The 21,136-nt window shown below is 43.4% G+C and overlaps 1 protein-coding gene and 1 non-coding gene across 2 annotated transcripts; both read right to left on the bottom strand.

The window, feature by feature from the left end:
- Positions 1-2,832: 2,832 nt before the first annotated feature.
- On the bottom strand, positions 2,833-17,694 carry LOC109897991 (myocilin-like). Its single transcript, XM_020492711.1, has 5 exons — positions 16,862-17,694; positions 8,141-8,206; positions 5,390-5,482; positions 4,067-4,278; positions 2,833-3,893 (listed from the first exon to the last, which is right to left on the bottom strand). The coding sequence occupies exons 1-5, from the start codon at positions 17,346-17,348 to the stop codon at positions 3,321-3,323; spliced, it is 1,431 nt and encodes a 476-aa protein (XP_020348300.1). The 5' UTR covers positions 17,349-17,694; the 3' UTR covers positions 2,833-3,320.
- LOC116376003 (U7 small nuclear RNA) lies at positions 9,046-9,098 on the bottom strand. The gene has a single exon (XR_004211403.1). It is a non-coding gene; the product is annotated as a U7 small nuclear RNA (small nuclear RNA).
- Positions 17,695-21,136: the final 3,442 nt, after the last annotated feature.

Here is a 21,136-nt window from a genome sequence, read left to right as displayed (position 1 = left end):
GATTGTAGACCTACACAAGGCTGGAATCGGCTACAAGACCATCGCCAAGCAGCTTGGTGAGAAGGTGACAACAGTTGGTGTGATTATTCGCAAACGGAAGAAACACAAAATAACTGTCAATCTCCCTCTGCCTGGGGCTCCATGCAAGATCTCACCTCATGGAGTTGTAATGATCATGAGAACGGTGAGGAATCAGTTCAGAACTACACGGGAGGATCTTGTCAATGATCTCAAGGCAGCTGGGACCATAGTCACCAAGAAAACAATTGGTAACACACTACGCCGTGAAGGACTGAAATCCTGCAGCGCCCGCAAGGTCCCCCTGCTCAAGAAAGCACATATACATGCCCGTCTGAAGTTTACCAATGAACATCTGAATGATTCAGAGGACAACTGGGTGAAAGTGTTGTGGTCAGATGAGACCAAAATGGAGCTCTTTGGCATCAACTCAACTCGCCCTGTTTGGAGGAGGAGGAATGCTGCCTATGACCCCAAGAACACCACCCCCACCGTCAAACATGGAGGTGAAAACATTATGCTTTGAGGGTGTTTTTCTGCTAAGGGGACAGGACAACACTGCATCAAAGGGACGATGGACTAGACCATGTACCGTCAAATCCTGGGTGAGAACCTCCTTCCCTCAGCCAGGGCATTGAAAATGGGTCGTGGATGGGTATTCCAGCATGACAATGACCCAAAACACACAGCCAAGGCAACAAAGGAGTGGCTCAAGAAGAAGCACATTAAGGTCCTGGAGTGGCCTAGCCAGTCTCCAGACCTTACTCCCATAGAAAATCTGTGGAGGGAGCTGAAGGTTCAAGTTGCCAAACGTTAGCCTCAAAACCTTAATGACTTGGAGAAGATCTGGAAAGAGGAGTGGGACAAAATCCCTCCTGAGATGTGTGCAAACCTGGTGGCCAACTACAAGAAACGTCTGACCTCTGATTGCCAACAAGGGTTTTGCCACCAAGTACTAAGTCATGTTTTGCAGAGGGGTCAAATACGTATTTCCCTCATTAAAATGCAAATCAATTTATAACATTTTTGACATGCGTTTTTTTGGATTTTTTTGTTGTTATTCTGTCTCTCACAGTTCAAATAAACCTACCATTAAAATTGTAGACTGATCATTTCTTTGGCAGTGGGTAAACGTACAAAATCAGCAGGGGATCAAATAATTTATACTATATACAGTACCAGTCAAAAGTTTGGACACACTTACTCATTCAAGGGTTTTTCTTTATTTTTTACTATTTTCTACACGGCAGAATAATAGTGAAGACATCAAAACTATTAAATAACACATGGAAACATGTAGTAATCAAAAAGTATTAAACAAATCAAAATATATTTTAGATTCTTCAAAGTTGCCACCCTTTGCCTTGATGACAGCTTTGCACACTTTTGGCATTCTCTCAACCAGCTTCATGAGGAATGCTTTTCCAACAGTCTTGAAGGAGTTTCCACATATGCTGAGCACTTGTTGGCTGCTTTTACTTCATTCTGCAGTCTAACTCATCCCAAACCATCTCAATTGGGTTGAGGTCGGTTGATTGTGGAGGCCAGGTCATCTGATGCAGCCTTCCATCACTCTCCTTCTTGGTCAAATAGCCCTTACACAGCCTGGAGGTGTTTTGGGTCATTGTCCTGTTGAAAAACAAATGATAGTCCCACTAAGCGCAAACCGGATGGGATGGCATATCGCTACAGAATACTGTGGTAGCCATGCTGGTTAAGTGTGCAGACAGTGTCAGTGTCACCAGCAAATCACCACCATACCATCACACCTCTTCCTCCATGCATCACATGGGAACCAAACATGTGGAGATCATCTGTTCACCTACTCTGTGTCTCACTAAAACACAGCGGTTGGAACCAAAAGTCTCCAATTTGGACTCATGACCAAAGAATTGATTTCCACCGGTCTAATGTCCATTGCTCGTGTTTCTTGGCCCAAGCAGGTCTCCTCTTCTTATTGGTGTCCTTTAGTATTGGTTTCTTTGCAGCAATTCGACCATGAAGGCCTGATTCACGCAGATGTTGAGATGTGTTTGTTACTTGAACTCTGTGAAGCATTTATTTGGGCTGCAATCTGAGGTGCAATTAACTCTATCCTCTAACTTCTCCTCTGCAGCAGAGGTAACTCTTGGTCTTCCTTTCCTGTGGCGGTCCTCATAAGAGCCAGTTTCATTATAGCGCTTTATGGTTTTTGCGACTGCACTTAAAGAAACTTTCAGATTGAAATTTGACTGATTGACTGACCATGTCTTAAAGTAATGATGGACTGTCTTTTCTCTTTGCTTATATGAGCTGTTCTTGCCATAATATGGACTTGGTCTCTTACCAAATAGAGCTATCTTCTGTATACCACCCCTACCTTGTCACAACACAACTGAATGGCTCCAGAGCATTAAGAAGGAAATACATTCCACAAATTAACTTTTAGCAAGGCACACCTGTCAATTGAAATGCATTCCAGGTGACTACCTCATGAAGCTGGTTGAGAGAATGCCAAGCGTGTGCAAAGCTGTCATCAAGGCAAAGGGTGGCTACTTTGAAGAATCTCAAATATAAATACATCTGTTTGTTTAAAACTTTTTTGGTTCCTACATGATTCCATGTGTAATTTCAACGTTTTCATGTGTAGCTTCATAGTTTTGATGTCTTCACTATTATTCTACAATGTAGAAACCCTTGAATGAGTAGGTGTCCAAACTTTTGACTGGTACTGTATATATATATATATATATATGCCATTTAGCAGACACTTTTATCAGTCATGTGTGCCTACTAGAAGTCATTGATTTTTACACAAAAATAAACAAGTCATTGTTATTTAGAATGGATACCTTTTATTTGACCTTTGTATGAATTGTAATAGTGGTGTACAATGCACAGGTCAGAAGGAGTTTTATACACAATACAGTTTGTGTGATGACCAATGGTACAGTATGCAAGAAGTAAACTTCATCATTTATTCTTTGCCCCCTCGCCTCCCTTTCAACACTATACATCAAAACACAATAAAAGCCGATCTCTTACAACTAAACAGTAGAAAAATAATTCCTCTATAAACATGGTTGTGGACTGTGCCACAGCAAAAGCCTTCCCACTGAAACAAGATACCTGCAGGGGTTTTTATTCATAACACAATTTGCTTGAAAAAGCTTCATCTCAATCACTGCTGTGGCCAGTTTTGGTAACTACTAAACCTTCGGAATCGATGGTGGTAAATAATAGCATTCTAACCACTGACTACCACACTAACTGCTCTAAAGACAAGAGAAAGTCTTTTTGAAAGGTTTTTGTTGTGAGTTCCTCTACTGGTGACCCAGCCTGACGTCATAGGAGACCATGTGGAAGTTGTCCCAGGCGTGCAGCTTCCTTTGGGCAGGGTTATAATCCACCATGCTGTTATAGCGGTACTTATTCCTGAAGGGTAGCGCCACCTGCTTCCCCTGGCCTGTAGCTGTGTCGAACATAAAGTTGATGGTGGTGTTAGGAGCAGTGTAGCTGGCAACCGTGTAGAGACGGCCACAGATGACGAAAGCGTTAGCCACGCTGTTCTTCCTGATGCTGGTCTCCCAGCTCCTCTTCACCGCCAGGTTGTGTGGGTCCAGCTGGGACACCACGACGGCTCCTTTAGCCTTGTTGGTGCTGTAGACGGCCCACAGGCCCTGCTCGTCCACCCCCAGATCCACATCGGTGTAGCCGCCCCAGGAGTAGGGGAACTGGCCGTGGAAGCCGGCGTGGGGCAGGTCTCGGCGGGCGGCGATGCTCTCAGACGCCAGGTCGTACCTCAGCAGGGTGCGGCTGCGGCGGCGCTGGTAGTACAGAGAGCCGCGGTACAGAGTCGCTCCTGTACTCTCCACTGGCTCCGGCAACAGCAACACCTTGTAATAAATAATGATAATACAGTCTGGTCAATGGTCAGACTTTACATTATACATCAATATGATCATCCCTTAATGGTTAAGGAGGTGGTTGGTTAGGGGTAAGGTCATTAGATCTTAGATCTAGGGTTAGCCTCTAGGTCTATCCCATGCCAGTCAGTCCAGTCACCCACCTTTGAGGGGTAGCCTTTAGAGAGCTGGTCCATGTCCTCGTAACCAAACAGCTGTCTGACCTCTGACCCCACAGTATCGATGCGCCACACCATCTTCCCTCCGTAGGGCGCCACAGCCTCCGGATCCTGCATCCACACCCCATATTTACCAGCTATACTATCAGCCTTACGATGGGACACTGGCTCTCCTATTGATATCAACTCCCCACAGCCTGGGAGAGAGGAGGGGGGAAGGGAGAGAGAGAGCAGTTGGGTAGATGGGGGGGGTGGGCAGTTATAGGGACAGGTCATTAGATGTCAGGGGTGATGATGCTATTTTTACTATTGAGATGCACCCTGGAAGAGAGAGACAGAGGAGAGAGGTGTGTGTAGAGATAATCTGTGGTAAATCCTGTTTTTGGATAGGGGTATGGAGGGAAGAGGTAACGGCTGCTGAAAGATCTGAGAGATGATCATTTCTCATAATGGAGACAGATAGCAGGTCTATAACGATTTGGCATCTCTGCTAATTAACAGGCCCTATGAGTGTGTGTGTGGTACAGAGTTAGTAGAAGAGCAGCTGAGCTGAGAGTCATCAGATACAGGAAGGAATCCTCTACCACTTCAAGCCTCTCACTGAGAAAATGATCAGGCTGCTGTATATTTACCTCTTCCTAAAATACCTTTAGGATATTCACGACAGAGTGGTGTGTGTAAGGGCGGGGGATTATGTAATTATATACAGGCACAGTCATCAATGATATGAATAACTCCAGCACAAACATGAATCTCAACATGTTTATTTTGTTGACGTTTCAGTCTTTTTCTAAATGTGACAGAAACGGTGTTGGTATTTACCGTGCTATTGCTCTGGCATTTAGCGGAAATGTGTAGAGGGAAACGTGTATGGTGGAGATCATCTTATCACCATACACGTTTCCCTCTACACGTTTCCGCTAAATGCCAGAGCAATAGCACGGTAAATACCAACACCAGAACACGAGGGACTGCATGTGTTTGTATATGTTAAGAGCCTGACAGAGAGAGATCCACTGAAGCTCTACTGAACATGCTTATCTCTCCCTGTCAGGATCTTAACATATACAAACACATGCAGTCCCTCGTGTTCTGGTGTTGGTATTTACCGTGCTATTGCTCTGGCATTTAGTGTTATTATTGCCTGTGTATTAATAGCAATATTTGTTTTGGGGCAGCAGGGGGGAAGTGTCATGTTTGCAGGGTCAGCTGTGCAGGGGTGGAGAGGGGGTAACTGAGTAATAGTATTGGGACTGTTGGGACCGCATCAGGTTAATGACCAATTTGATATATCCAGGTGTGTCTCACCTGTGCTGTCCTCAGTACTAGGAGCAGGAATCTCAGTCACCTCAGCCTTCAACTCCTGGAACCCTGCATTGTCACCATACCGCCATGCTGGGTCTGGAGGGGGGAGGAGACAGAGAGACAGAGAGAGAGACAGACAGGCAGACAGACAGACAGACAGACAGGCAGACAGACAGGCAGACAGAGTAGATGTTTTAAGACTATGATAAGAAAGATAGGCATATGCACATTTTGTGGTTTTCATTCGTTTTTCATCATTACATCTCAAACAACCAGCCTAGTTTGGTCATTGCAAGTGAAAAAAATATACTCATTGCAAGTGATTGTAGCAAATCAATAAAGTCACGATTAAAAGAACTGTGCAACTGTAACTATGGGTGTGCAAATGAGCTGCACCTAATAGTTTGCACATGCTCATTCTGTTTTGATTATGTGATCAAGCTATATATCCACCGGAATGGGCACATAATGCCAACTGAATGGGCTCGGGCGCATCTGATCGCGCACTAAACAGTTGAATGCAAATATCTGCTGCTAAACGATTCTCAAATAAAAAATTATGTTTTTTTTGTTGTTGCTTGAGTAAGCCCTTTAGAAAAAGAGGACCTACTGAACATCCAGGTGCCCCTGTACCGACCCTCTACAACCTGCTCATCCCTGAGAGCTACCATGGCACAGCGAGGGAAGAGCTATTCTTCCAGCATGACAGCGGACCAGGAAAAGACAGGTTTCTCATCTTTACAACGACACGTAACTTAGATGTCCTGTGCCAGTCCGTGTCCTGGTGTGTACTGCCTTACAAAGGCAAAGTGCAGTAGCTACCGTACGTAACAAAAAAAAATGTGCTGCAAAATATCTAGACAGACATCAATTTCTGGTACTTCATGATATATCCTAATCGACTGGCTTGTTCTTATGTCAGAAAAATAAATACCACATTGTAATATAACATTTTTTTAAACCAAATTCGTAGTTACTGCACTTTGCCTACGTAGGGAAGTGTTGATGGATCATTCAAAGCGGCCCCACCCTTGTTACGGCAGTCGTACACCCTTTTGGGACTGCGACAGTCGACCGTGATTCCAGCAGCCTATATTTTACTGCCCTATAAGTATGAGGCAAGCATAAACAATGAGCATACTATTCATGTTGTATTAAGGATTCATTTTCAAAATGACAGCAACGTCGAGTTGAACATGCAATTCATCTGATGTCTATATACTAAATATTTTTTAGGAGATACAGTATATACAGTACAATCATGCTTTGGAGACAGTGTTGGGAAAGCTACTCTGAAAATATACTTTACCAATTACTTGGAAGAAGTGAAGCTACCCTTAAGAAAAACATAGTTTACTTAGCTAAAGTTACTTTGAAAAAGTAGTTCACTACATCTAAACTTGATCTAAATCTGAAATTTCATATACAAATTGTAGGAACAGATCACTCTCGAGTCAGCCTATTAAACACAAAAACTATGTTTCAAGTGAGAATTAGGCAGGTCTGATGCCGAAAAATAAAGACAATTCTTGCCTACATCAACCATATTTTATTTTAGCTAAATAATGTGTGTGTAGTTCTAGTAGTTAGCTATAACGCCACATGGCAAATAAAATCAATTAACTACTACCACCAAGATTTGAATTTAGTTCAACTACCACTAAGCCACTGGTTGGAGGCAATGAGGAATTTACCCCAAGACAGCTGGCATCAATGTACTGCAGCAACCCCAATTTCACCCTCCACCTCAAAATGCTCCCTGCGCTCTTGTTCATCCCACCCGCTGATGTAGAGAGATGCTGTGGAGATCTGGATAAGCTGATATTCCCCACATCCTCTGAGGAACAGGAGCTGCGCAAAGTTGTGAGCCATACATTGGGCACTGGAGATCACTTCGAGGAGTCTTCACCAAAAGAGCACCGTCATTTGCCATAGGTATGTTTATTTCCGAAATGTTGAACCACTACGATGCTGTCAAGCAGCAAGACTTTGTGGAGATGAAGGATTGGCATCGGGCCTTCAGGATACTTGCTGGTCCCACAAACCCAACGGTTTTGTAGTTAATCGATGCCCTGCGACAACGACATGCTCTGACTGAACTTGAACGGTAGCAGTATCTCACTGGCAACCTACCACCACTAGAAAGTCCACAGTAGCTTGGAGAAGGTAAAGCGGCTTGTGGAGGACTACCACAATCTACCCCTAATGTATTACCTGAGACGCAATGCCTACACATTCCAGCTGAAGGTGTGATGACTGCAACACAGCAACCCTCAGGAGCAGATTGAGCACCTCCTAGCACATCTGTCCATGACACTGGACTGGACACTGCCCACTGGACAAAGACTGGTTGAATCAACGTTGTTTTCATGTCATTTCAACAACAAAAATTCAATGTGATGACGTTGAATCAAAGAAGGAAAAGTGATTGGATTTGCAAAAAGTCATCAACGAAAGGGAATTTTGTATTTCTTTCACCCAACTTTGAACCTAAACCATTTTTTGTTGAATTCACATTAGTTGACAACTCAACCAAAACTAGATGTTTAAATTACTTCATGGCCTAACTAGTCTGCTTTTATTTTAAATCTATTTTATGGCATATTTTTGTAATTATACTAATTTTGTGGTAATACTGGGATATTTGTGAATTAATAATAATTCAGAATTATTGGTTCACTTTATTCATTCTGTTGAAATTTGATTTGTACACACACATGCAAACACATACTCAGTGACACCACAGAAGCTTACCTCTCAAACTGCCAGTGTCCCCTTGTCTTCCAGCATTGGATACCAGGTGAGAGAGAACACCAGCATCTGCAAACACATCATGGATGTAGAATCACACACACTTTTTAACATCACACAATGACAGCACCAACCCTGACCATGCAGTGACCATCAAGCCCAGAGCGGCCTACATCAGCCAGCCATGGGGTCCCTGTGTGTGTGTTGGGAGCGGTGAGGGGGGTCTCTGGCAGCACTACTGACAGCAGGGAATGTAAGAGGAGAAAACAAACACTCCTGAGTGGATTCCCAGCTGCTGTGGAGTCTGCTGGACTGTTGAACACACACACACAACCTTTAGTCTTGAAGCCCCCGACCTGCCTTGCTACCACAGTTAGCCATTCCTCATACCAGTTTAGTTCAACTGGAACAAGGCCAAACATTCCCCCAAGGCTCACCCATCACTCCCCTTCTCCTCTGCCCCCCCCCCCCCCCTTCCCTTCAGCCCCTCAGAGAACCATTACAGTTGAGAGTTTCTAAACTAAACACTTCACCCGTGTTGATAAACAGAAGCAGTGACTGGGTCTATAACAGTGATGGATGCTAACATGTTAACGTGTTAACAGCCTCATAATTATGCAGTGTGTGTGTGTGTGTGTGTGTGTGTGTGTGTGTGTGTGTGTGTGTGTGTGTGTGTGTGTGTGTGTGTGTGTGTGTGTAACTATAGTAAAAATACCATATTAAAGGAAAACTGTAGATTATACTGTAATAATGAATGTAGTGGTTTTGGGGATTGTAGTACACTGAAGTATTTACTGCAGTGTTTTTGCAGACTGTAGTATACTGTAATATTTACTGTAGTGTCTTTGCAGACATCACTGTCGTATTTACTATAGTGTTTCTGCTTTTATTATCTTTGACATAGAAGTGGAGGCTTTCTCCTTCAGGAAACCTACTGGAGAAATACTAAAAGAGCACATTTTACAAAACCTGTAAGTAGATAAGACTGGGGTCTGAACAAATATTTCAGAGCTTGTGCTCTTTTCTAAAACTGTAGGGAACACCAATATATGGTCTATACCTGGCATGTAGGTTTCTCACTTATGGGTGGCTCTAATTGCGATATTGGGGAGGGGAAAGGATAGAGTACAATGCAAATTTAATAAAGTAGTATTTACTATAGTTAAAAAGTGTCGTGTTTTTGTGGACATTACTGTATGGTGTTTTTGTTGTGGATAATACTTTAGTATTTACTATAGTATTCTATAGCAGGGTTTCCCATTTGGGTTTTGTCCTAGCACTACACAGCTGATTCAAATAACCAACTCATCATCAAGCTTTGATGATTTGAATCAGTTGTGTCGTGCTAGGGCAAAATAATTAAACATGCACCCAGGGGGGCCCCAGGACCGAGTTTGGGAAACCCTGTTCTACAGTATACTACAACATTCTATAGTAAGTACTACACATGTGGGGAGAAGGGGTGAGTTTGGGGTAATGTTGGGGGAGAAGGAGGAGAAGGGTGGGAGACCAGAGTCACGTTCAACAGGCATAAACGGAAGAAAAGAGTTGTACTGCCTGAACTTGCCCAATAAGAATGGTCATTTATATTTGCTTCTGTTCATGTCTTGTATGACCTGGGTCAATGGATGCTTTCTAGGCCGAAGGGTATGGGAAGAGGAGGGTGGTGAGGAGGAGTGAGGGAGGGAGGGTGAGGGGAAAGAGTCTCGCTTCCCTGAACTACAAAACAGTTCCCAGGGGGAAAGGTTATTCATCATCTCAGGTAAACAAGTGCACACTGTTTGTGTGAGTGTCAGCGTGTGTGTTTGATGGATATAAGGGCAAATTTGGCAGAACATCATGACCACAGCAAGTCCTCACAGACTGAAACACCAAAACACTCCTACCCATGCTCCCTGAGGATGGCCCAATCAAGCCTTCTAACCCTGTGCTATTAGAGTTATTAGAGCTGAGAGGAGATAAAAGGCTCATGTTTGGCTGAATGTCTCCCTCAGTCTCAATCTCTCGGCACAGTCCGCCTTCACTTTGCTGTGTAGCAGAGCTGTTGTTCTTGGATGCAGCCATACTCACCATGGGTCTCTTGGCTTGGCTGTTGTTGATAGCATTTATTCTACAACAACAGTGCCTTTTCATAAGCCATTAGAAAACTTGCGTAACAGAATCTATTTAGGGGGAGGTGAGTCAGTAACTAAACATAAGTAATCTAAACAAAAAGAAGAAGAAACTATACTATGGAACAAAGATAAATTATACAAAGAATGATAGTAAAAATCTCTGGAGTACCTTAAATGAAATTCGAGGCAGAAAAGCTAACTCAGCTCCATCCTTCATTGAGGGTGATGGCTCATTCATAACAAAAACCTTTGATATGGCCAACCTCTTCAATAACTTTTTTTGTTGACAAGATTAGACAACTTAGGCATGACATGCAAACAACAAATGCTGAGCCTTCATATTCATGTATAACGGACAAAATAATGAAGGACAAGCGCTGTAGCTTTGAATTCTGCAAAGTTAGTGTGGAAGAGGTGAAGAAATTACTACTATCTATTAAAAACCACCTGTAACTGACAACATGTATGGTAAATTATTGAAGTTGGTAGCAGAATACATTGCAACTCCTATTTGCCACATCTTCAATCTAAGCCTAGAAGACGGAGTGTGCCCTCAGGCTTGAAGGGAGGCAAGTGGCATTCAGCTGACCAAAAATAGCAAAGCAGCCTTTAATAGTTCCAACAGCAGACCAATCAGCCTGTTACTGGTGCTTAGCAAACTTTTGGAAAAAATCTTGTTCGACTCAAATTTTGCATCAGACTTTCAGCATGCTTATAGGGAAGGGCACTCAACATGCTCTGCACTGACACATATGACTGATGATTGGTTGAAAGAAATTGATAATAAGATTGTCAGACCTCAGTGCAGCCTTTGACATCATTGATCATAACATATCACTGAAAAACATAGGTGTTATGGATTAACATCCTCTGCCTTATCATGGAAGGACAATTACCTATCCAATAGAACACAGAGGGTTTTCTTTAATGGAAGTTGAATGTTGAGTGTGGTGTACCGCAGGGCAGGCGGCTTGGACCATTAATGTTTTCTGTGTTTACTAATGACCTTCCACTGACCTGTGTGTCCATGTACGATGATGACTCAACAGTATACAGTATACGTCAGCTACAACAGTAAAATAAATAACGGACACCCTTAACATAGATCTCCAATCAGTTTTAGAATGGGTAACTAGCAATAGGCTGGTGCTAAATATAAAACAAAACTAAAAGTATCATTTTTCAGACTATTCACTCACTCAACCCTAAATCTCATATGGATCCATTATTGAATAATGTGGCTATTAAGCAAGTTGAAGAGACTAAACTGCTGGGTGTCATGCTACAGTGCCTTGCGAAAGTATTCGGCCCCGTTGAACTTTGCGACCTTTTGCCACATTTCAGGCTTCAAACATAAAGATATAAAACTGTATTTTTTTGTGAAGAATCAACAACAAGTGGGACACAATCATGAAGTGGAACGACATTTATTGGATATTTCAAACTTTTTTAACAAATCAAAAACTGAAAAATTGGGCGTGCAAAATTATTCAGCCCCTTTACTTTCAGTGCAGCAAACTCTCTCCAGAAGTTCAGTGAGGATCTCTGAATGATCCAATGTTGACCTAAATGACTAATGATGATAAATACAATCCACCTGTGTGTAATCAAGTCTCCGTATAAATGCACCTGCACTGTGATAGTCTCAGAGGTCCGTTAAAAGCGCAGAGAGCATCATGAAGAACAAGGAACACACCAGGCAGGTCCGAGATACTGTTGTGAAGAAGTTTAAAACTGGATTTGGATACAAAAAGATTTCCCAAGCTTTAAACATCCCAAGGAGCACTGTGCAAGCGATAATATTGAAATGGAAGGAGTATCAGACCACTGCAAATCTACCAAGACCTGGCCGTCCCTCTAAACTTTCAGCTCATACAAGGAGAAGACTGATCAGAGATGCAGCCAAGAGGCCCATGATCACTCTGGATGAACTGCAGAGATCTCCAGCTGAGGTGGGAGACTCTGTCCATAGGACAACAATCAGTCGTATATTGCACAAATCTGGCCTTTATGGAAGAGTGGCAAGAAGAAAGCCATTTCTTAAAGATATCCATAAAAAGTGTTGTTTAAAGTTTGCACCAAGCCACCTGGGAGACACACCAAACATGTAGAAGAAGGTGCTCTGGTCAGATGAAACCAAAATTTAACTTTTTGGCAACAATGCAAAACGTTATGTTTGGCGTAAAAGCAACACAGCTCATCACCCTGAACACACCATCCCCACTGTCAAACATGGTGGTGGCAGCATCATGGTTTGGGCCTGCTTTTCTTCAGCAGGGACAGGGAAGATGGTTAAAATTGATGGGAAGATGGATGGAGCCAAATACAGGACCATTCTGGAAGAAAACCTGATGGAGTCTGCAAAAGACCTGAGACTGGGACGGAGATTTGTCTTCCAACAAGACAATGATCCAAAACATAAAGCAAAATCTACAATGGAATGGTTCAAAAATAAACATATCCAGGTGTTAGAATGGCCAAGTCAAAGTCCAGACCTGAATCCAATCGAGAAACTGTGGAAAGAACTGAAAACTGCTGTTCACAAATGCTCTCCATCCAACCTCACTGAGCTCGAGCTGTTTTGCAAGGAGGAATGGGAAAACATTTCAGTCTCTCGATGTGCAAAACTGATAGAGACATACCCCAAGCGACTTACAGCTGTAATCGCAGCAAAAGGTGGCGCTACAAAGTATCAACTTAAGGGGGCTGAATAATTTTGCACGCCCAATTTTTCAGTTTTTGATTTGTTAAAAAAGTTTCAAATATACAATAAATGTCGTTCCACTTCATGATTGTGTCCCACTTGTTGTTGATTCTTCACAAAAAAATACAGTTTTATATCTTTATGTTTGAAGCCTGAAATGTGGCAAAAGGTCGCAAAGTTCAAGGGGGCCGAATACTTTCGCAAGGCACTGTAGATAGCATGCTGTCATGGTCAAAACATATAGACTCAATGTGTTACTAAAATGGGAAGAGGTCTGTACATGATAAGGCTTTGCTGTGCTTTCTTGATATCCCAGTGAACCAGACAGGTTCTAGTTTTGTCGCACCTGGTCTACTGTCCAGTTGTGTGTTCAGGTGCGGCAAAGAAGGACATTGGCAAATTGCAGTTGGTCAAAAACAGAGTAGCACATATTGCACTTAGATGTACACTGAGGGTGAATGTCAATGACATGCATATCAATCTCTCCAGGCTCAAAGTTGAGGAGAGATTGACTGCATCACTATATGTCTTTGCGCAAGGTGTTGATGTTATGAAGGTACCGAACTGTCTGTTCAAGCAGTTGGCACTCAGTTCAGACACTCATCGGTATCACACAAGACATGCAACCAGAGGTCTCTTCACAGTCCCCAGGTCCAGAACAGAGGTAAGGAAACACATGGTATTAAATAGAGCCATGACTACATGGAATTGTCTGCCACCCCAGGTAACTCAAACTAGCAATAAAAACAGATTCAAAAAACAGATAAAAGAACACCTTATGGCACAACGGGGACAGAGGTTTCCAGAAACAATATGAGTGGCATCAAACCATTGTCATTGTGGAGGCACAATTTTCACATGGTTGACCATCAGAAACAACCTCATCTTGTAGATGCCTGATTCTGACTGACCAGCCCTTTCTAACCACTGTTTAACCAGGAAATCCCATTGAGTTAAACAATAAAGAGAGACATTAAAGCACGGCCTGTTTTGATGTTACCCAGTAAAGAGCCAACCGTATTTGAACTAGTCTAGTAAAACTGAGCTCTATCAGCTGAGGTCAGGAGGGGATTTATGGTGTGTTTGTTAAGTGGTTGGCTGTTAAAGCCAGGAACCCACCTGCAAAGGACCCCTTTACCAAGCCTCACCACACTCGTGTGAGCACAAACACACGCGCCAATGCGCACGCACACACACACACACAAACATATGGTTTAACGTTTTACTCCTCTCTTCCCTTTTTCATGCGTTTCCTCCTCTCTGAATGTGAATTATTTAAAGAGACCAGCAAATTTGATAAAAGTGTGGCGGTATACAGTAGCAAGCACAGCGGCATCTAGTGTTCAAAACCAGGTACTTTCACACTAATTTATAAATAACTGGTAAATAATGCTAGCGACTTCTAATTTAGCTGAACGGGGGGGGGGGGGGGGGGGCATCACCAGATACAAAGGGAATACATGACATAGTATGGAAAAGCAATACCCCCAACCACAGCCCCGTACTACTTGTGAAACATAGAGAAAAAGAGAACTGATACTGGATACTGGTTGTTGGGGTGGGATTGGTATGGGGTGTGGGGGGTTTTTACCATTTTGTTGGGATTCCTCATGTCTTACTTATCTATAGGAAGAAGTTTGGTCCAAATCAGAAATCATTTCTCAATCTAAAATGGTTGGTGTCAAAATCCTTGTTCTTGTGCTCTTTTGAGGTGGAACAGTCCTCTGTATGTTTTAGCCTGCAAGTGCTAACATGAGGATCAAACCAGATGCCACAGAGCCATGCAGGGAAATAATGAACTTCTTTTTTAGGTTTAGAGTGTGGGAGGGGCAGCACTGCGATAGGGGATGGGGAGTTGGGGAAGGAGGATTTACGTGGTGGTGGTGGTGGGCAATGTCAGCTTTACGAGACAACATAACCCCCCCCCCCCTACCCACACAAACACCCTTGATGGTCTGAGTCAAACATCATCAAAGCCCTAAGGTAAGATGGAAATGGGACTCTAACATGTCTTGCTTGTCTTTTCTCACGCCGGCATCACGTCCCCATAAAGAAGGCTCTGGCTGTAAATAAAAGACTAACTCTGACTGTCCCCTAGAACCTTCTCTCTCCCTCCACTCTTTAAACAGATAGCTGAGAAACCTGACACTACTTCGACCTCTTTGTGTTGCCCAAACACAGACATGCACAAGAACACACCCACCCATATCCACACAAACAGTTCTGTGGAATCCTCTATGTTACAGGAAAGCGCCTCATCATTGAGTGTGTGCATCACATTTTTACTCAGCTCTTCCAGTTAACTCAGAATCTCCTGACTCTCCTACAAAACCAAAAGACACTTGATGTACAGCAAACACACAGTTGAAGTCGGAAGTTTACATACGCCTTAGCCAAATACATTTAAATTCAGTTTTTCACAATTCCTGACATTTAATCCTAGTAAAAATGTTATGTCTTAGGTGAGGATCACCACTTTATTTTAAGAATGTGAAATGTCAGAATAATATTAGAGAGAATGATTTATTTCAGCTTTTATTTCTTTCATCACATTCCCAGTGGGTCAGAAGTTTACATACACTCAATTAGTATTTGGTAGCAATGCCTTTAAATAGTTTAACTTGGGTCAAACATTTCAGATAGCCTTCCACAAGCTTCCCACAATAAGTTGGGTGACTTTTGGCCCATTCCTCCTGACAGAGCTGGTGTAACTGAGTCAGGTTTGTCGGCCTCCTTGCTCACACACGCCTTTTCAGTTCTGCCCACAAATGTTCTATAGGATTGAGGCCAGGGCTTTGTGATAGCCACTCCAATACCTTGACTTTGTTGTCCTTAAGCCATTTTGCCACAACTTTGGAAGTATGCTTGGGGTCATTGTCCATTTGGAAGACCCATTTGTGACCAAGCTTTAATTTGAGATGTTGCTTCAATATATCCACATAAATTTCCATCCTCATGATGCCATCTATTTTGTGAAGTGCACCAGTCCCTCCTACAGCTAAGCACCCCCACAACACGATGCTGCCACCCCATGCTTCAAGGTTGGGATGGTGTTCTTCGGCTTGCAAGCCTCCCCCTTTTTCCTCCAAACATAACAATGGTCATTATGGCCAAACAGTTCTATTTTGTTTCATTAGACCATAGGACATTTCTCCAAAAAGTACGATCTTTGGTCCCATGTGCAGAACGCGTCTCCTTCCTGAGCGGTATGACGGCTGCCTGGTCCCATGGTGTTTATACTTATATGTACTATTGTATGTACAGATGAAAGTGGTACCTTCAGGCGTTTGGAAATTGCTCCCAAGGATGAACCAGACGTGTGGAGGTCTACAATTAATTTTCTGAGGTCTTTGCTGATTTCTTTTGATTTTCCTATGATGTCCAGCAAAGAGGCACTGAGTTTGAAGGTAGGCCTTGAAATACATACACATGTATACCGCCAATTGACTCAAATGAAGTCAATTAGCCTATCAGAAGCTTCTAAAGCCATGACATCATTTTCTGGAATTTTCCAAGCTGTTTAAAGGCACAGTCAACTTAGTGTAACTAAACTTCTGACCCACTGGAATTGTGATACAGTGAGTTGTAAGTGAAATAATCTGTTTGTAAACAATTGTTAGAAAAGTTACTTGTGTCTTACACAAACTGGATGTCCTAACCGACTTGCCAAAACTATAGTTTGTTAACAAGAAATTTGTGGAGTGGTTGAAAAATGAGTTTTAATGACTCCAACCTAAGTGTATGTAAACTTCCGACTTCAACTGTATGTCTCCGAGCCAGACTGGAGAACACCTCCACATACCACAGTCTGTCCATAAGTGGTGTAGGTCTCAATCAGGAATCATATAAGCTTTCTCTCCCCATTAGGAGAGAAGAAGGAGGAGAGAGACAGATGTTGTTACTTACCTCCGGCAAGTCGCAGACCACTGTCCTGTAGTGGGACGCTGGGAGGCACCAGAGGGGATTGCGGGTAGCAGGGTCTGCTCTTCAGTCTCTCCGTCTCTCTCCTCATCTCCTCCACCCTCCTCTGCAGCCCCTCCACATCTCTCTCCAGATGCTCCTTCTCTCCCTGCAATAGGCTCCTCTCTCCCATGGCCTGCGTCAGAGCCTCCTGCAGACCAGCCTCGGACCCAGCCCCAAGCCCAGGACCCCTTGTCTCCCCTCCAGTCAGCCTGGCCACCAATACCTCCAGCAGGCTGAGTCTAGTCTTGAGCCCCTCCATCTCTGGTCCTCCGGAGGCTGTAGGGGGGCAGCTGGTCTCGCTGGGGCTGGGCACAGTGAAGGTGTACTGACAGTGCCCGCTACGGTCGTTCCCTCTCCAGAGAGTGGCACGGTCCTGCCCCTCACCATATTGCAGCAGACAGAACAAACAAACATTAAGCAGCAGCCACATGGTGGATACAAACACAACCACACAAGTGGGCTACACACAGATGTAGACTAGACACGGTTCTTCTGGTCTCTCTCACTCTCTTTGTCTCATCAATGTCTCTCCTATTTCACTCTGTGTTTCAGCTCTTCTTTCTCTGTCGTGGTGATTGCCCCTTTATCACTTCACTTAGTTCTGGCCCAAATGTTCTCCATCTCCTTATTTCTTACTTTATTTCCCTAATGTGTTACTGCTGATTCTTGTTCTTATTCTCTGATTATTCTGTCTGTTGTCTTGCCTCTCTCTCTCTCTCTTCTGGTCTGTTTGTTTCACAGGTCAGGGTCCTCAGGTCTCTGAGTCCCTCTCAACAGCTCAGGGATATTTATACAATCTGGGAGGAAAGAGAGAGAGAGGAAAGTGAGGAGAGGTGAGAGGGGGGCACGGAGGGAGGAGAGGAAAGAGAAAGAGGGGGAGGAAGAAAAGGCAGGAGAGTGTGTTTTTCTGGGATTGTCTCAACAACAAATACATTCCAGAGCCCTAGGAGTGTTTGTATGTATTTGTGTTTACACGTGCTTGCTGATGTGTGCATGTATGTGTGTGTGTGTGTGTGTGTGTGCATGTGCAGAGAGGGTAAGCAAGGAGAGGGTGGCTCTCAGTTTCCTTTGCCCTCATCCTTTTGAAATCTGTTGATGTTTCTATATCCAGTAACCCTCTCTGCCAGCAACCACAGGGCTGGGTTATCTGTAGCTATATGTGGTGTTTGATTCAGGGGGGTAGGGGGGCTTGGCAGGGGAGTCTCCCCAGGGAAACGAGGGGTAGGTGGGCCTTGGGGGATTGAGTTACCTCCCCCCAGAGACGGAGAGCTCCATGGGTGGCAGGGTGTTCCCTTATGGCGCAAGAAGACGATTGGTTCGTAATGAGAAATACTGATCGCTTACAGGACCCCTGACCTATGCTGTCCAGATTCCAACCCCCATTGGGAAGGGCTGGAGGTATGAGTCAATCAATAGCTGGATTAATTGTGTGTGTGCATGTATGTGCATGTGCATGAGTGTATGTGTGTGTTCACCAGCTGATTTTCCACTCAGCCACTGGGGTTTAAATCTCTAGTTTAAGATAACATGAGTCACACGCCATAAAACCACACCTGCTTTAGACCCCTTTTATCCTTCTCTCACTCATATACTCTCTCCCTCTCTCACTCATATACTCTCTCCCTCTCTCACTCATATACTCTCTCACTCATATACTCTCTCCCTCTCTCTGTCAATCCCTCTGTTTTTCACACAACAACAACAAAAATATATATTTTTTGTCTGTATATGTATCTATGTATATTATTTTACTGCTCTAGGGATGTAATTATTGTTTGGATAAACTTATTTACTATTGTCTTTTTTTCTCACTCTTTATGCGATGCGCAATGCAGAGAACACTGGAAGAAGAATGATAATTGAATTACCATTGTGAATTATTGTAATGTTTGTTTATGTATACATTTTTCCCATAAGGGATGGATTGCCAATTGGCGATTTGACACGAAAATAAATTAATTGGTGGGGTATTCATTCAACAGGCACAGCCACTGCCCACCAGACAGAACTCTCTCTCCCTCCTAACTCTCACACGTTGCATAGTTTTATGATCCCTTGTTTATTTCCAGAGAGGGATGAAAGGGAAGCATGTTCCCCCCGAGCCCAGGGAGTCAAAGGGGAGAGAGGAAGTGGGAGGGAGTGGGGGAGAGGTGGGGTCAAAGGTTAGAATGGTGAGAGAAGTTAAGAATGGCAAAGGGTGGGAGGTCAAAACATTGAGCTAGCTTACCAACTGGCTCGGAGGGCCCTCCAAGTTGATGACGAAACTCCAAGAGTGACTTCCAGAGAGTGGCGATGGGATCAATAAACCCATCAACTGTGGGACACACTCTTGACTTGAATGATCCAATTCATGTTCCACTTTTAAATAATGAAACGAGCATGAAATTTAAACAAACAAATCTCCCCTATTGTTCTACAATCTATAAACCTCAGTAACAACATTTCATTTGGGAGGTATTTCATCTGTTACATGTGTCAGGTCTCAAAATCAGACATAAACAAATGCAGGTGACATATAGTTAGGCGCGCCTCTCCATTCTTTTGTAAGAAATTGAGCAAACTCCAAACATATCGCCTGGCTAGCTCAGACGAAGTGGCTTTCTGAGGGTCTAATTTGCCTCTACACCCTCGATAATCTTCACTCGCTCAGCTTTGGGACACTTGTGCAAATGGCAGAGGTGCGCATGAATACACAAATAGAGGGCCGAGGAGATTGGTACAGGCCAGCTCTGTTTCCAACGGCAGGATTTTTGTTAGCTGGCATAGCTTCAACAACACCTCTGATTGGATGACAGAGGAACTTGGCAGTAAAACAACCCCTGATTTGTCAGAAGATTGGTGGTGTATGTGTCTGATTAAGGAAAGCAGTGATTTTGGATCAGTATTAATAGCCTGGGCACGTCTTTACAGAACCCATTACAAATGGGCAAGGGAATAAGGGGAGGAGAGAGATGAGGGAGAGAGGAGAAGGAATGGAGGGAGTACAGTAGTTAAACCACAAACAGGTACTTTGTTTGTCTGTAAATCCTGGCTGGTGTTTCCTCCATGTTGTCACCTGCTGAATATGTACGTAGTGCTACTGCTTTAGCCAACAGTATGAGTGGTGAATATCGAGTACAGAGTAGACTGGGTTGTTGTGATGCTTATTTATTCTCTACTACTTCCTCCAGGTAGCCACATCCACCTCCCCCAACTGTCTGACCCCTTCTGTGACTGGTAGTGTGTGTGTCTGATTCCCTGGTCCCTCAATAGGCTCATGTGTCCTGTAGTGAAAAACAGGAGGTTGGCAGAGCAGAGTTCTCCCAGCTACCATGCATCTCTATGTTTCTCTCTTAACCGGTATGACTGCTCCTATGTCTGGAATCTGACATCACCCATCCGTAATTGGACCAACACACACTGTCCTGCCAAGGCGTGTTTGTGATAGTAGCCCAATAATGCACATACATCTTTCTCTCCCGGAGTGATGAAGATTAAGGATGAAGAAGAGCCTGCGAGTGTCTCACAGAACCAAAGTTTGGGGTCACTTAGAAATGTACATTTTTTGTCCATTAAAATACATCAAATGGGTCAGAAATACAGTGTAGACATAGTTAAATGTTGTAAATGACTATTGTAGCTGGAAACAGCTGATTTTGAATAGAATATCTACATAGACATACAGAGGTCCATTATCAGCAACCATCACTCCTGTGTTCCAATGGCACGTTGTGTTAGCTAATCAAAGTTTATTATTTTAAAAGGCTAATTGATCATTAGAAAATCCTTTTGCAATTATGTTAGCACAGCTGAAAACTATTGTGCTGATTAAAGAAGCAAGAAAACTGGCCTTCTTTAGACTAGTTGAGTATCTGGAGCATCAGCATTTGTGGGTTCGATTACAGGCTCAAAATGGCCAGAAACAAAGACTCTTTCTGAAATTCGGCAGTCTATTCTTGTTCTGAAAAATTAAGGCTATTCCATGCAAGAAATTGCCAAGCAACTGAAGATCTCGTACAACCCTGTGGACTACTCCCTTCACAGAACAGCGCAAACTGGCTCTAACCAGAATAGAAAGAGGAGTGGGAGGCCCCGGTGTACAACTGAGCAAGAGGACAAGTACATTAGCGTTTTGTACATTAGCGTTTTGTACACTCAGTGTATTCAGTCACTTTCTCTTTTTCCACATTTTGTTACGTTAAAGCCTTATTCTAAAATGGATTAAATAAAAAATGTTCC

This window comes from Oncorhynchus kisutch, linkage group LG10 (assembly GCF_002021735.2).
Source record: "Oncorhynchus kisutch isolate 150728-3 linkage group LG10, Okis_V2, whole genome shotgun sequence".
NCBI classification, from domain to species: Eukaryota; Metazoa; Chordata; class Actinopteri; order Salmoniformes; family Salmonidae; genus Oncorhynchus; species Oncorhynchus kisutch.
Note: the sequence above shows the minus strand (reverse complement) of the source record. Positions and strands in the feature narration are given on the sequence as shown.